Source organism: Theropithecus gelada, chromosome 17, assembly GCF_003255815.1.
Source record: "Theropithecus gelada isolate Dixy chromosome 17, Tgel_1.0, whole genome shotgun sequence".
Taxonomy (NCBI): Eukaryota; Metazoa; Chordata; class Mammalia; order Primates; family Cercopithecidae; genus Theropithecus; species Theropithecus gelada.
This window is the reverse complement of record NC_037685.1, coordinates 54163274-54179994: the sequence shown is the minus strand read 5'-3', so window position 1 is coordinate 54179994 and position 16721 is coordinate 54163274. Positions and strand designations below refer to the sequence as shown.

General features: G+C 41.1%; 1 protein-coding gene across 5 annotated transcripts in view; it reads left to right on the top strand.

Moving 5' to 3' along the window:
* Window positions 1–16721, top strand: part of ZDHHC20 (zinc finger DHHC-type containing 20) — an 88205-nt gene that overhangs the window by 64671 nt on the left and 6813 nt on the right. For 2 of the 5 annotated variants that reach the window (XM_025364663.1, XM_025364662.1), the window contains exons 8-11: window positions 3686–3818; window positions 7821–7947; window positions 13226–13315; window positions 15003–15115. In XM_025364663.1, the coding sequence (XP_025220448.1) occupies window positions 3686–3818; window positions 7821–7947; window positions 13226–13315; window positions 15003–15115 (463 nt within the window). Of the gene's footprint in view, window positions 1–3685; window positions 3819–7820; window positions 7948–13225; window positions 13316–14603; window positions 14649–14999; window positions 15116–16721 lie in introns of all 5 variants that reach the window. The other 3 variants (XM_025364661.1, XM_025364664.1, XR_003116518.1) reach the window with 2 other exon arrangements.

Here is a 16721-nt window from a genome sequence, read left to right as displayed (position 1 = left end):
CATCCTGGCCAAGAATGGTGAAACCCCATCTCTACTAAAAATATGAAATGAGCCGGGCATGGTGGCACGTACCTGTAGTCCCAGCTACTTGAGAGGCTGAGGCAGGAGAATTGCTTGAACCAAGGAGGTGGAGGTTGCAGTGAGCCAAGATCACAGATCACGCCACTGTACTCCCGCCTGGCAACAGAGCAAGACTCTGTCTCAAAATAAAAGAAAAGAAGAAAATATGGTTGATATAGAAGGGTGCCATTATTATTTCAGTTTTCAGAGTTGGAAACAAATTGGAGAAATTATGCAACTACCTAAGGTCACATACTTAATAACATAGGAATAATTTAGGCCGGGCACGGTGGCTCACGCCGGTAAACCCAGCACTTTGGGAGGCCGAGGCGGGCGGATTATGAGGTCAGGAGACCGAGTACCATCCTGGCTAACACGGTGAAGCCCCATCTCTACTAAAAATATAAAAAATTAGCCAGGCATGGTGGCAGGCGCCTGTGGTCCCAGTTACTCTGGAGGCTGAGGCAGGAGAATGGCGTAAACCCGGGAGGCGGAGCTTGCAGTGAGCTGAGATTGCGCCACTGCACTCCAGCCTGGGCGACAGATGGAGACTGAGTCTCAAAAGAACAACAACAACAAAAATAATAATAAAAGGAAGAATTTAAACTAAAATCTGGCTATTCCAGCATCCAGCTACTTTGCACTATAACTTGCTACTCATAGCTGGGAAGAATATAATTAAAGCCGTGAGTCATCAAGCACAATTCTATTTCTAGGAGATACCTACTACATTTTAGAAGGATTTAAACATCATTAGATGTTTAAAGTTTGGGTACTTAAAACCAGGGGATGCTAGCACTTACAATGCCTGTGCACGTATTAGAAGAGAACACCCCTGCCTGTATGGTGTCAGCCTCGTGAATTTTGGCTTTTGATTTCCCCCTCAGCTGGGCACCTTTGTTCAGTTCACAACATACTAACCATACCCCTTATTTAAACAGATTCAGTGCCAGATACATGAAACCTAAATTACTTAATTTCACATTTCTCCATCAGAAAATTCAGCAATGTTTGTATGCAATGATTTATTAAAGAACGAATAACTTTTTTGGATTTTGAGTAAAAAAATACTAGTAAACGTAAATCTACCTTTTTCTTCATTCATTCAGGAAATATGTATTTAGTACCTACTATATGGCAGGTAGTACTCTAGAGACTTGTAGTATATCTCTGAAAAAATGGGCAGAGTTCTGTCCTTGCAGAGCTGCTTTTGAGAAGGAGGGGACAAGTAATAAACAATGAGCAGGGTGAGAGATGTAAGTATTGGGCAGTGGCGTGATAGGGCAGATGTCAGTATTGAACAGCACAGTCAGGGGAGACCTCATTTAGAAGGGAATTGATGGATATCTGAGATAAGAGCATTCAGGCCCAGAGAACATGGTACGTGTCCTTGCCATGTTTCAGTAACACAAGAAGGCTACTGTGGCTGGGGTAGAATGAGCGGAAAGGAGACTGAAAGGAATGGACCAAGAGGGGGCCAAAATGACAGAGGGCCTTGGAGAGTGTTGAAATGACTGTGGCTTTTACTAGCAGCCCGGTGGGGACATGATCTGACTTGTGCAAGGCTCACTCTGACTGCTGAGCTGAGAATAGATGGGATAGGACGCGTGCCAATACACAAGCTCACATGGTAGAGGCTGTTGCGGCATCCCGGCTGGAATAAGGTAGAAGCAGTGAAGGTGGTATGAAGTCATCAGATCTAGTTTTTGGAAACTACTAGTCAGAAGTTAGTTTGTTTTCAATATTGGCTAAAAAGATTTTATTTTATTCTTCCCCAGACACAAATCTTTGTTGTAAAACCTCACTGGAAAAGTGTATATTTAAAGGATACTTGAAACGCGTCTGCAGGCGCAGCGCAGGTGACTCATGCCTGTAGTCCAGCCCTTTGGGAGGCCAAGGCGGGAGGATCACTTAAGGCCAGGAGTTCAAGACTAGCCCTAGCTCTGGTGCCTTAGTGAGACTTTGTATCTTTTTGTTTCTGTGACTCGCTGTGTCACCCAGGCTGGAGTGCGGCAGTGCGATCTCAGCTCACTGCAACCTCCACCTCCAGGTTCAAGCGATTCTCCTGCCTCAGCCTCCCAGGTAGCTGGGATTACAGGCGTGCACCACCATGCCCGGCTAATTTTTGCGTTTTTAGTGGAGATGGAGTTTCACTATGTTGGCCAGGCTCTTGACCTCAGGTGGTCTGCCCACCTCGGCCTCCCAAAGTACTGGGATTACAGGTGTGAGCCTCCGCGCCCAGCCAAGACCTTGTGTCTTTTTTTTTTTTTTTAAAAAAAAGGAAATGTGCTCGAAGAGCTACATGTTCTTGTCTATTTTCTCTTTTGTATTTCTTGAGAAAATGTTGTAGACGGCCATTAGAAAGCAACATCTTAGTGTTCCTTCGACAGGATTTATAAAACTAGTGTTTAGGATAATTTTGCATAAAAGTTGGTTTCTTAATGTATTGTCTCTATTTGCACAAGCTTTGCCACAGGAAATCTACAGAGAGTTGTCCGAAGGTAAAATACATCATTACCACGACATTCTCATGATACCTTTAGTGACATTTATAGTGAATATGTTTAACAAAAATTCACTTCACAAGATGGTCAGATGGAAGACTCACTTGATATGTTTGAAACGTTTGAAACGTATGTTGGTTACTCTGGAAGAAAAGAGAAAAAGATCAATGTCAAAATAACCTAATGCTAATAGCCTCCTTTTAGTCTGTAATACTTTTAAAATCAAGCAGAACAGAACAGCTTCGTGTTCTGGTGGAGTAGGTGCTTTGCCTATATGGTTTATTTTAAGAGCTAACATTTAAAGGCCTCCTCCTCCTATTAAAGATACGAATTTCTTCTAGGCTCTAGTTTGCGTCTGTTAAAATGTATGTAGCCATAAGAAGGGATACCAGAGAAGCTGTTTTCATTCATTAATACCTTGAGGTAAATGTATTTATCAAAATGGCTAACTATGCACAAAGGCTCTATAGACATACAGATGAAAAAAGTAGGAATTGAAGCAGCTGAAGGCATGGGCGGTCCGAAAATAGAGATTAGAGAAGTTCAAAAATATTTCACAATTAGTTTTTAGTTAGCAGCAAATCTAAATAAAATAGTCAAATATTTTAGTATAGATATGGGGAGCTTATATATGTTGGATGTTGGAGAAAGCTTGAATATATACATAAAGTACAAAAGAAAACGTGTTGGGTATAAGAGTTGATCTTTTCACTTTATTACTGAAAGTATTGCTTTTTTTTTTTTTTTTTTTAATGAGACGGGGTCTCACTGTGTTGCCCAGGATAGCCTAGAACTCCTAGGCTCAGGTGATCCTCCTGTCTCAGTCTCCCCGATAACTGGGATTACAGGTACACACCACCATGCCAAGCTAAAATTAAAAAAAAATTTAAGAACAGTATTTTAAATAACTCTTCCTGAACTCCTAGATAGGCAAGTTGCTTTTTGATAATACCAATTCTTTGCTTTTGCAGTTGTTGCATTGGGATATATTAAGTAATTTATTATTTTTCAAATATGGCAAGTATTTTGACATATTCAACGATCTTTAGGCAGAACTAACTTATAAATTATATTTTGGAGGTTGACTCCCCTCAAAATTAACTTCTTTATTTCCTCCTCAGAATGAACTGACAGATACACGTGCAAAATTCCACGTACTTTTTCTTTTCTTTGTGTCTGCAATGTTCTTCATCAGCGTCCTCTCACTTTTCAGCTACCACTGCTGGCTAGTTGGAAAAAATAGGACAACAATAGGTAAGTAGGTTAAAATAAATTATAATTGCTTAGGACAATGACTATAAATAAATATGAAATCTAGAGAAGGACAGGGTCAGATGATAGAGAAGTGTAAGACAATTCTGAATCCGGAATTGGTGGCATATGCCTAATAATCCCAGCTACTCAGGAGACAGAGGCGGGAGAAGCCCCTGAGCCCTGGAGAACAGCCGAGACAACATAGGGAGACCCAGTCTCTAAAAAGTAAAAATAATAAAATAATTCTGTAGTAAAATTAATTTTGACTGGATGGGAACAATGGTTTTATAATAAAGTTCATTATTTTGGAGAAGGTTGAGGAAATGAGTGACTTTTTAACATATTTTCAGTAACGTGTTATGTGGAGAACTATTTTATAAATTTTAATAAATAAAAACTTTCCTGCGTTTATACAGTGTCATTTCAAAAATTAATCTGTGAGAGATTGGGCACAGTGGCTCACACCCGTAATCCCAGCACTTTGGGAGGCCAAGGTGGGTGGATTGCTTGAGTCCAGGAGTTCAAGACCAGCCTGGGTGACGTGGAGAAACCCTGTCTCTACTAATAATACAAAAGAAACTAGCTGCAGTCAGGCAAAATTGCATCGTTGCATTCCAGCCTGGGCAATGAGAGTAAGACCCTGTCTCAAAAAAAATTAATCTATGAGAGATAGACAGTAGATTTACGTGCTTTAAGGAAGTTTGTTCTCAAACAAGAAAACCCTCACATCCTCAATTACAGCTTATCTTTTAGCTAAAACATAACAGTGTATTTCATGTATATTCTTTTTTTTTGAGACAGAGTCTCACTCTGTTGCCCTGGCTAGAGTGCAGTCGTGCCATCACAGCTCACTGCAACCTTGACCTCCTGGACTTAAGCAGTGTTCCCACCTCAGCCTCCCAAGTCGCTGGGTCTACAGGTGTGTGCTACCACACCCGGCTAATTTATTTATTTCTATGGAGATGGGGTCTTGCTATGTTGCCCAGGTTGGTCTCAAACTCCTGGGCTCGAGTGGTCCTACCACTTAAGCCTCCCAGAATGCTAGGATTACAGATGCAAGTCACCCTGCCCAGCCCATATATATTCTTTACTTTTCCCCCACAGTTAAACACATTTAACTGGCATATGTTCCATGACTGAAGCTAAGGAGTAGTGCTTTTGACATACCTCATTATTTCCATCTTTGTGTCAGTTGTCAGTGAGACTTATGTATTGTATCACTAGTATTAGCATTTATTTCTCTTTTTGTTTGATCATTTTAAAAAATGAACATATAGGGGGAAAAGTAAGGTATTCAAGTAATTGGACAAACATTCCCTAAACAACAGTGGTGGCATTGCTCACTGAACTGTTGACATTAGAAGCCCTGCTATGCTATAATTGAAATATTCATGTATCTGCTAACATACCAAGACACAGAATAAGGATTTTTATGGTAATGTTTTGTAAAAAGTTAAAATCCACCTGCTAGATTAGAGCCGTATATCTGCCAGGTAAGTTGGAGGGAAACAGTTTTTAATTATAGAAAGAATAAGGGGTTTGGGGTGAGACATGTAGATGCTTTAGTATTGGATCATTTTAATGTTGTGTTACTGAGCTGTCTTGTAAGTTATGCTGGGCTTCCAGTGTGAGGATTTGTTCCTTCTCTTCCAGTTCCATCATGCCTTCATCCCTTTTCCATGTCAACAAAATTTCTTATCCCTATTAACTAATTTTTTTTGGTCATCTTTGTAGAATATTCTGCTATCTCTTTACCTTTAATTGAAAATGACAGAAAGGCAGCCTACAGGCAAAGTGCAGCCCTTAAGTTCTCCCCAACCAATAAGATCTATGTGAGCGATTTCACAAAGAAGACCAGATTTCTTCTCTTCAAAACTGATGAATCTAGTGGTAGCAGGCCCATTTTCCCACTCGGCATCAGTGAAACGGAGCTAAGCAGGGGTGGACTGCGCAAGATAGGGCATGGATTTAGATAGGGTGTGGACACTGTCTTGCCAGTCGTGCCTTTTCTGTTTCCTGCCCAGCCCCCGTAGGTATGTGAGAGACTGGCATTTCTAGGGAACCTGCTGTTGTCTTAAACAATCTTTTTCAAACTTTTTTTTTTTGCCAGTGGCCACAGTAAGAAATGTAGCATTTCGTATCGTGACTTAGAACTTGCACAAATATTTATAAAATTATATAAATAAGCAAAAGTTTCACAAAACCTGTTTAATCTCTACTATATGCAGTGTATTCTGATATTTTCTTCTCTAGTTTCTTAAAAGGAAATGCAGGTTGCAAGTCACTCAGTTGATTTTGTGGTCTGTTAAGGTGTTTTAACCCACACTTTGAAAAAACATTGCTTAGCACACCACTTTTTTACAGCTTCATCTCCCACAGCCCTGGTCTTTAGCTAGTTCTCCACTGCTACATTCAGATGTTTGTTTTTGGATCTTTTGAGGGTGTCTTACTCTGCTGCATCACCTCTATCTTCTTCATAACCGTCACCTACCCACCTTGAGATCGTTTACCCTCATTTAGTGAGTTCCTGCATTTAAGCTAATTTCATTATCGCAAACAGGCAAGCTAGTCCCTTTGATTCTGAGCTTTTTTATTGCTTAGAATTGAAGAGCCTCTGAAAATGAAATTTTAAACTTGAATATGTTATTCTCTGTTTATTGTATTCTAATGTGCTTCCTGAGTCTTCTATTCTCCAACAGTTTTCTCCTAAGTTTTTCTTTCCCTTCTGGTTTTATTTCTCACCCATGTCCATTCTAGATCCTATGATAAATGACTTTAACAGCTCTCGACAAAAACAGCTCCTTACATCTTTGGTGCCTAGACTTTCTCCCATTATTCCTTTGCTAATTCATGGCTCTGGTTACCCAGCCATCCTCTTTATCCCTGTGCACAGTGGGGCTGTTGAAAGCTGTTGAAGGGTGTCTTCCCCCGTAAGGTTTGCTATAGCTACAGATTTAAGATGTTTGAGGGCCTTAGCTCTGTTTGGCAGTAATGTCACATGTTTCTGGTCAGGTCCCTCACCTACTACCCAAGACGGTTATTCCAGATTTTCATAATTCTCCCACTCTCCTTACCTATTTTATGAGTCCCTAGTAGAAAAATTAGAAGGAGTCACAAGTAAACTCTCATCTTCACATCTTTATAGCCTCATACAAACATTTCTTCTTTCACACCTATCACTCTCACCTGTCTTTAACTTCTGAGGAAGAAAGATGTCTTTTCTGGTATTCAAGGTGAATCTTTACAACTTTTCTAGACTCCTTCCCATCTCTTCTAGGATTCCTTCTTCAGTTTTTAGTTCACTTGTTTATATCAGCAATCCCTCCCAATGCCCTGGGTTCTTATCCTTAGCTTATAAAACACACTGAAGTGCATTCTATTTTTAAATTAAACATTTTTTGTGAAGCCTGTATCTTTCTCCAGACCTCACTCTACATCACTTAACCAAGCTTGAAATAATGGTCTGGTCACCCTCAGCTTGCTCAGCTTTCCCTACAAGCACCCCCAAAGCACATATATGCCCCCCATCGAGACAAAATTAGCTTCCTTCACCTTTGTGCTCCCAGTACAACATGGCTATGTTAGCACTTATTACACTGTAATTTTGCTAGACTCTAGGTTCTTCAATAGGAATTTTATCTAATTTATCTTTGAATCCCAAATATCTGGTACGAAGCTATCAGGAACATAGTAGGAAATTCATAAATAATGAGTGAAGTTGAAGCCAAGAGATAGTGGAGCACACAACACTAGATTTTCAGTAGTATTTGATAATTATTTTGACATGTTACTTGATAAGGTTGATGAAATATTAAATGTGTTATTTTTTCCCAAAAAAAGTTTCAGAAATTTATCTTTTAATTGCAACCAATGTATTATTTATTTTAAATTATATTTATAATTTTTGATGTCAAAGATATAAGCAAGAAAATTGGTACTTTCCATCCCTTCTATAATTTTTAAACAGATTAATTAGTTTATATATGTATGTATATTTAACAGAATCATTCCGCGCACCCACGTTTTCATACGGGCCTGATGGAAATGGTTTCTCTCTTGGATACAGTAAAAATTGGAGGCAAGTCTTTGGTGATGAAAAGAAGTATTGGCTACTTCCAATATTTTCAAGGTAATTTATAAAATGTGGGTCTCAGAGATTATGGCATCTGTGGTGGTCTTTTTCTGGTTAAATGTCTTCAGATTTAGAGAATATAATATATAATGATATTCTTATAGACTTTGAGAATGAAAACTCAATTTTTTATACATAAAATATTTTATTTTTCATTTTTTAATTAGATAATGTTAAGGAGAGTTTATATATTTGAATGGAAAGTAGAAGAAAAAGATGATTTGCTAAGAAAATGAGATTTTTTCCTTCAAAATGCAAATAAGTTGTTTGAAATAAAGAATTATAAAAATGTATGGTTATTAGCCACAACTTCAAAGATCCTATCACAGAAATGAATTACATATTCTGTTGTGTCCTGAATCAGAGAAGACCAACGACGTATTGCAATTTTACCCCAAATGTAAATGAGAGTGTATTCTTGAGATGATTGATAGTTTCCATTTCTTTCCCATTTCCATCCATTTTAGGCCAGCTCTGTATCAAAGTCATCATAAAGAAGGAAAAAATATTTGAAGATTGAGTGACATATTTGTAAGAGTTACGGGTTTTTTTCCCTAGATTAACTGAATTGCCTTTTTTTGGTCTGAAAATGACTTATTTGCTTTCATTTTTTAAAGACATTTTTGCTTGGTATAAAATTCTAGATGTTGGCCAGGCACAGTGGGTCATGCCTGTAATGCCAGCACTTTGGGAGACTGAGGCAGGTGAATCACTTGGGGCCAGGAGTTCAAGACCAGCCTGGCCAACATGGCGAAACCTGGTCTCTACTAAAAATACAAAAATTAGCTGGGTATGGTGGCACACACCTGTAGTCCCAGCTACTTGGGAGGCTGAGGCACAAGAATCGCTTGAACCTGGGAGACAGAGGTTGCAGTGAGCTGAGATGGCACCACCACATTGCAGCCTGGGCAACAGAGCAAGACTCTGTCTCAAAAACAAAACAAAACAAAAAATTTTAGATGTTGCTAAATGTTATGTTTCTGGGTTGCATTTTTATAATGAGAAATTGTGATAACTCTTATTTTTGTTAGTCTGTATATAATGTTTTTTTCTATGGCTACTTTTAAGACTATCACTACTTCATGCAATTTGATTATGATATATTGATCTAGTTTTCTAGTTTCTTGTGCTTGGGTTTAGTTGAACTTTTTGGATCTCTGGTTTTAGAGCTTTAATCAAATTTGGAAAATATTGTTAACCATTATTTCTTTTGTCATCTCCTTCCCCTATTACTGTGGGGACTCCAATTACACGTGTTATCAGTCACTCACAGTCCTCCCACAGCTCACTGGTGCACTGTTCATTTTTTGTCTGTTTTCTGTGTTTCATTTTGTATAGATCCTATTGCTATATCTTCAAGTTCATTGATCTCTTTTGTATACTTTATCCATTCTCATGTATTCAAGATTTTCCCCCTCCCATTGGTTGGAACACAGATTACTTGTTTTGAAGTTATTTTCTCTAAACAGAAATTTTGAAGTTATTTTCTGTAAACAGCGAATTATAAGTCGATAGGATTTTGTTGTTATTTTTAGTTGTCTTTCCTTTAAAGATGTTCCATTATCTTCCGGTCTGCATTGTTTCTAATGAAAAGTCAGCCTGACTTTAATTTCTTTATTTCATTGTTTGTAAATTACTATCCTTTCCCCTCCTGTAGCTACTTTTAAGATTTTATCCGTATCAGCTGGGCGCGGTGGCTCACGCCTGTAATCCCAGCACTTTGGGAGGCCGAGGCGGGCCGATCACAAGGTCAGGAGATCAAGACCTTCCTGGCTAATAGGATGAAACCCCGTCTCTACTAAAAATACAAAAAATTAGCCGGGCATAGTGGCAGGTGCCTGTAGTCCCAGCTACTTGGGAGGCTGAGGAAGGAGAATGGTGTGAACCCGGGAGGCGGAGCTTGCATTGAGCCAAGATTTTGCCACTGTGCTCCAACCTGGATGACAGAGAAAAAAAGATTTTATCCTTGTCATTGGTTTTGAGCAGTTTGATGAGTTCCTTGGTGTTTATCCTCCTTGGGGTTCATTAGGCTTCTTGGATCTGTAAGTTTATAGTTTTCATCAGATTTGAATAATTTTCATCAATTATGTCTTTATTTTTTTCTGCCTATTCCCCTTTTTCCACCTCCTCCCTGACCAGCTTTTCTGGTACTCTCATGTACACATACGTTAAATTGCTTGATAGTGACCCACAGGCCATTGCTATTTTGTCCTTCTCTGCCATCTTCTTTTCTCTGTTGGCTTCATTTTGGTTAATTTCTACTGCTAATATCCATAAGTTCACTGATCTCTTCTATAATGCCTAGCCTGCTGGTAAGATTTTCCAATGAATCTTTCATGTAAGATTTTAAAAATATTTATTTATTTATTTAGAGACGGTGTCTTGCTCTGTCACCCAGGCTGGAGTGCAGTGGCGCGATCTAGGCTCACTGCAACCTGTGTCCCCTGGGTTCAAGCAATTCTCCTGCCTCAGCCTCCAAAGAAGCTGGGATTACAGGTGCGTGCCACCACACCTGGCTAAGTTTTGTATTTTTAGTAGAGACAGGGTTTCACCATGTTGGCCAGACTGGTCTCAAACTCCTGACCTCAAGCAATCCACCCACCTCATCCTCCCAAAGTGCTGGTATTATAGGCATGAACCACCGCGCCTGGCCCAGATGTATTTTTCAGCTCTAGAAGTTCAGTTTGGTTTTTTAAATATCTTACATTTATCTTTTCATTATATCTATTTTTCCTTTTAATTCACAGGTACATTGATAATCATTTTTAAAAAGTCCTGTTTGCTAATTTTCACTGAAATTGCTAAGTTTCTGATTTTTTTCTATTAACTTTTTTTTTCTTAGCTATAGATCACATCTGTGCTACTTTTCATGTCCAGTAATTTTTGATTGGGTGGTGGACATTTTGAATGCTACTTTGCTGCCTGTCTAGATTGGCCTCCCGAAGGGCTAGGATTAGAGGCATTACTACTGCGCTTGGCCCGAGGCTTGTTTTAAGCCTTATTACGTTGAGTCCAGAGTAGTACTTTCTCTAGGGCTAGTTGAGCACTCCAGTAAATGTGGAGTTTTTACCAAATCCATGTGTTCAGTGGGATCGCCCCAGTCAAGCTGGGCAAATGTGAATGCTTCCCAGTGCTGTGAATCATTCATCGTTCGTTATTCCCAGTTGTTCTTTTCCTAGATTCACAAGTGCAGCTTAGTATTTATCAGAAGACTCAGGTACACCACAGTGCAGATTTCTGTAGCCATTTCTGTGCATATCTTGCTCTCTCTCAACTCTGTCCCATAGATTTAAGCCACCTCAGCCCCTCTTTTCTTAGACAGAGTCTCACTGTCTCTCAAAGTGAGACAGGCTGAGTGCCCAGGCTGGAGTACAGTGCTGCAATCTTGACTCACTGCAATCTCTGCCTCCCGGGTTCTAGTGATTCTCGTGCCTCAGCCTCACTAGTAGCTGGGATTACAGGCGCATGCCACCACACCCAGCTAGTTTTTGTATTTTTAGTAGAGATGGCATTTTACCATGTTGGCCAGGATGGTCTTGAACTCCTGACCTCAAGTGATCCACCTGCCTCAGCCTCCCAAAGTGCTGGGATTACAGATGTGAGCTGCCGCACCCGGCCCACCTCAGCCTCAAAACTCCCACCTCTGTCATCTCAATTCAGTGAAACTACCTTGTTCTGCTTGTTTCCCACCCCCGTAGTGCCAGGGCCCTGGTTTCCCACCCCTGTAGTGCCAGGGCCCTGGTTTCCCACCCCCATAGTGCCAGGGCCCTGGTTTCCCCCCCCCCGTAGTGCCAGGGCCATGGTTTCCCACCCCCATAGTGCCAGGGTCCTGGTTTCCCACCCCCGTAGTGCCAGGGCCCTGGTTTCCCACCCCCGTAGTGCCACGGTCCTGGCAGAAAGCTGTGCCTTGCTTGGTTTTGTTTTCTTTTTTTCTGAGACCACAGTTCTCTGCTGCCTATTTTTTAAAAAAATAATTTTGTACTGTTCAGTTTCTGACTGTACAGTTTACCAGTTACTCCATCTTGGTGAGAAGTAAAAGTCTCTGTAGTACACAATTTTGATGTGTTTAGATAATATGAAAATAAGGCATAAGTGTGCTCTTTTTAGACCGTAAGCTTCTTGAAGGCAGAAAGTTTCTTCTCTTTTGTTCACTATTTCTTTTTTTTTTTTTTTTTTTTGAGACGGAGTCTCGCTCTGCCGCCCAGGCTGGAGTGCAGTGGCCTGATCTTGGCTCACTGCAAGCTCCGCCTCCCGGGTTCACGCCATTCTCCTGCCTCAGCCTCCCGAGTAGCTGGGACTACAGGTGCCCGCCACCTCGCCCGGCCAGTTTTTTTTGTATTTTTTAGTAGAGACGGGGTTTCACCGTGTCAGCCAGGATGGTCTCGATCTCCTGACCTCGTGATCCGCCCGTCTCGGCCTCCCAAAGTGCTGGGATTACAGGTTTGAGCCACCGCTCCCGGCCTCTTGTTCACTATTTCCTATATCCGTAGTACTTAAAATGGTACCTAGAACATCATAGGCATTCAGTAAATATTTGTTTAATGAATATTGTTGAATAAATAAATATGTGGAACTTACATCATGAATTTCAGTTTGAGCCTGAATGATCTTATAAATGATTACGATAAGCAGGTCAGTTACTCAAATACTTGAATACCTATGCTTGGGGTGCTATACTAGGCATCAGAATCTTAATAGGCACAGAAGACATTGTTTCTCAATGTATGTAAATTATAAAAGAAAAGGGCTTGTGTCTGCAATGGAGGTATTAGTCTGTTCTCACACTGCTAGTGAAGACATACCGGACACTGGGTAATTCTAAAGGAAAGACGTTTAGTTGACTCACATATGGCTGGGAAGGCCTCACAATCATAGTGGAAGGCAAGGAGAAGCAAAGTCACATTTTATATGGTGGCAGACACAAGAGTATGTGCCAGGGGAACTCCCGTTTATAAAACCATCAGATCTCGTGAGACTTACCCATTTTCACAAGAACATCACAGGAAAAACCCACCCCCACGGTTCAGTTACCTCCCACTGGGTCCTTCCCCTGACACATGGGAATTATGGGAGCTACAATTCAAGATGAGATATGGGTGAGGACACAGCCAAACCATATCAAGGTAATAACACCTAAATTAGAAATCTTAGGAATTACTTCCTTATATGACAAGTTATGATAATTTATGCCATGTCTCTGAAAAATGGGTGTTAAATTTGACCATTTTGATTTAATTTAACATTATTTAAATTATTACTATTTTTCATTATGCAGCTTGGGTGATGGTTGCAGTTTTCCAACTCGCCTTGTGGGGATGGATCCAGAACAAGCTTCTGTTACAAACCAGAATGAGTACGCCAGAAGGTGTGCTTCTTGTTCTTACGCTTTTCCATATTCATTATAAAGCAAACCGTGTACATGTGTTGTGTGTACATCTTATGAGTAAATACAGTAGTGATTTAGTAAACCAGCATAGTTAGGGAAAGAGAAATTTAAATTTTTTAACTGTGGGTTAATAAAGGTATATGTGCTAATAACCATAATTTTTTATTATCTAAACCAGAACACTTAAGAGTAGGAAAGAGGGCCGGGCGCGGTGGCTCAAGCCTGTAATCCCAGCACTTTGGGAGGCCGAGGCGGGCGGATCACGAGGTCAGGAGATCGAGACCATCCTGGCTAACACGGTGAAACCCCGTCTCTACTAAAAAATACAAAAAAACTAGCCGGGCGAGGTGGCGGGCGCCTGTAATCCCAGCTGCTCGGGAGGCTGAGGCAGGAGAATGGCGTAAACCCAGGAGGCGGAGCTTGCAGTGAGCTGAGATCCGGCCACTGCACTCCAGCCTGGGCGACAGAGCGAGACTTCGTCTCAAAAAAAAAAAAAAAAAAGAGTAGGAAAGAGAATGCTTGTTTATTAATAGTTAAACCAGGATAATCGCATAAAGCTGGAAATGTCTGGGCAAGCTGGGAAGCAACTAAGACCTTTCAAGATTTGATTAAATTGGATGTCAGTTATGTTTTTTCAAATAAATTAGTCATTATACTAAATTCATTTTATTTTGATAAACAAATTTTAATATACTATCAAAATAATAAGAATTCAAAAATACAATTTTTTTTTTCATTACTTCATCTTAGAGGAAATTTTCCCATAATATTTGCGTGGCAAGTAAACTTTCATACATTCAGTGTAATAGTTCATTTTAAATGAAATTTTAAAGAAGCTAGAGATACTTCTGTCCAAGTAAAACATTCATAATTTATTCATTACAGAAATAAGTTGTAGGAGAAGAGGAATGATAAGTTCTAAACTAGCATATTAATATTGGAAGAACCCTAAGTCTTAGAATGTAGCTTAAAGCCTTAGATCTTTGAGCTCTAACATTTGTTAGGGTTCTGGCCCAGTCACTTAAATTATGAGCCTCAGTTTCCACCTCTATGAAATCGGGATAATGATACTCACCACCGAAGGTTATTTGGAGTGCTGAGATAATGTATATAAGGTGCCTGGCATCATGTCTGGCCCATAATAGGGAACCAACAAATATTAGTTTCCTTTTCCTCTTCCTTTCCTTCCTCCATTCCCTCCCTCCCTGGATCTTTTAGCTAGAAAAATAAGTCTACGCTAAATCACTGAATCATTTTTTCCCCTTAGATCTAAACTGCAGAGGTAGAAAGCAGAAAACTTGGGAAATGACAGGTAATTGTTTTGTACTGGCCACAGACATAGATCCCCACCTGTCCTTGCACTGCCTATGGCTCCCGATTAACATATTAAGAACAGTTCAGACTGGCCTCTGAAGCTTTTTAGATTTTGACTAATTGTTTTCATTGGCAGCGTTGGAATACAGATTCTTGGGTCTAGAGAGCCATTTAATGGGGGGTTGTGGGCATATTTTTATTTTGAAGGTAGTTTTTTCAGAGTACTAAGATCTCATGAGTTGCCCTCACATATTTAGGAGAAGGAATACTAATTTGCTGCTTATTAATTTATTAAGTATCCACCGTTGAGCATTAAGCTATTTATTAAGTTGTTTGCTCTTCTTTTCAGTAGTGGCTCAAATCAGCCTTTTCCTATCAAACCACTTAGTGAATCAAAAAACCGTTTGTTGGACAGTGAATCTCAGTGGCTGGAGAATGGAGCTGAAGAAGGCATCGTCAAATCAGGTAATAGTTCTCATTTGAAACACTGCTTTGGTTCAAATGAAAAGCATGAGGTATGATACATGTGGAAAACTCAAAATAATGTAACATTTAAAAAATACTAAAATATGTGAAACTTTTAAATACATGCTGGGCGCGGTGGCTCACGCTTAGTAATCCCAGCACTTTGGGAGGCCGAGGCAGGTAGATCACGAGGTCAGGAGATCGAGACCATCCTGGCTAACACGGTGAAACCCCGTCTCTACTAAAAATACAAAAAACTAGCCGGGCGTGGTGGCGGCGCCTGTGGTCCCAGCTCCTCGGGAGGCTGAGGCAGGAGAATGGCGGGAACCCGGGGGGCGGAGCTTGCAGTGAGTCGAGATGGCGCCGCTCACTCCAGCCCAGCCCGGGCCGCAGAGCGAGACTCCGTCTCAAATAAATAAATAAATAAATAAATTAAAAAAATTAGTAAAATATATAAGGTGTTTGTGGTTCTTTTTTTTTTTTTGAGACGGAGTCTCGCTCTGTCGCCCAGGCTGGAGTGCAGTGGCCGGATCTCGGTTCACTGCAAGCTCCGCCTCCCGGGTTCACGCCATTCTCCTGCCTCAGCCTCCCGAGTAGCTGGGACTACAGGTGCCCGCCACCTCACCCGGCTAATTTTTTGTATTTCTTAATAGAGACGGGGTTTCACCGGGTTAGCCAGGATGGTCTCGATCTCCTGACCTCGTGATCCGCCCGTCTCGGCCTCCCAAAGTGCTGGGATTACAGGCTTGAGCCACCGCGCCCGGCCGTGTTTGTGGTTCTTAGTAGCTTCTATGAGGAAGGGATAGAGGGAGGAGAGTATAGTGGCTCATGTTTTTTTCTGTGCAACTGCAGGTTTTTGTTAACCCGGCCACATACTTCCCCACACAGATGTGGAAAGTTCTTTTGGCATTGGCTGTTCTGAATAAGCAACGTTATTCTTTTTTTTTTTGAGATGGAATCTCGCTTTGTCACCAGGCTTGAGTGCAGTGGCACAATCTCTGCTCACTGCAACCTCCACCTCCCGGGTTCAAGCGATTCCCCTGCCTTAGCCTCCCAGGTAGCTGGGACTACAGGCGCCTGCCACTGCGCCCGCTAATGTTTTTTGTATTGTAGTAGAGACGGAGTTTCACCATGTTGGCCAGGATGGTCTTGATCTCCTGCCCTCATGATCCGCCCACCTCAGCCTCCCTCAGTGCTGGGATTATAGGCATGAGCCACCGCGTCTGGCCAGCAGTGTTATTCTTTAGGGTCCCAGCTTTTGCTGAGTTGACAAGAATTCTTGAAAAGCATTGCATTCTTTGCTGCCTTAGTTTAAAAAGAGCACACTGGCCAGGCGCGGTGACTCACGCCTGTAATCCCAGCACTTTGGGAGGCCAAGGTGGGCAGATCACACGGTCAAGAGTTAGAGACCAGCCTGGCCAACATGGTGAAACCCCATCTCTACTAAGAATACAAAAATTAGCCGGGTGTGGTAGCACATGCCTGTAATCCCAGCTACTCGGGAGGCCGAGGCAGGAGAATTGCTTGAACCTGGGAGGTGGAGGTTGCAGTGAGCCGAGATGGCACCCCTGCACTCCAGCCTGGGCGACAGAGTGAGACTCCATCT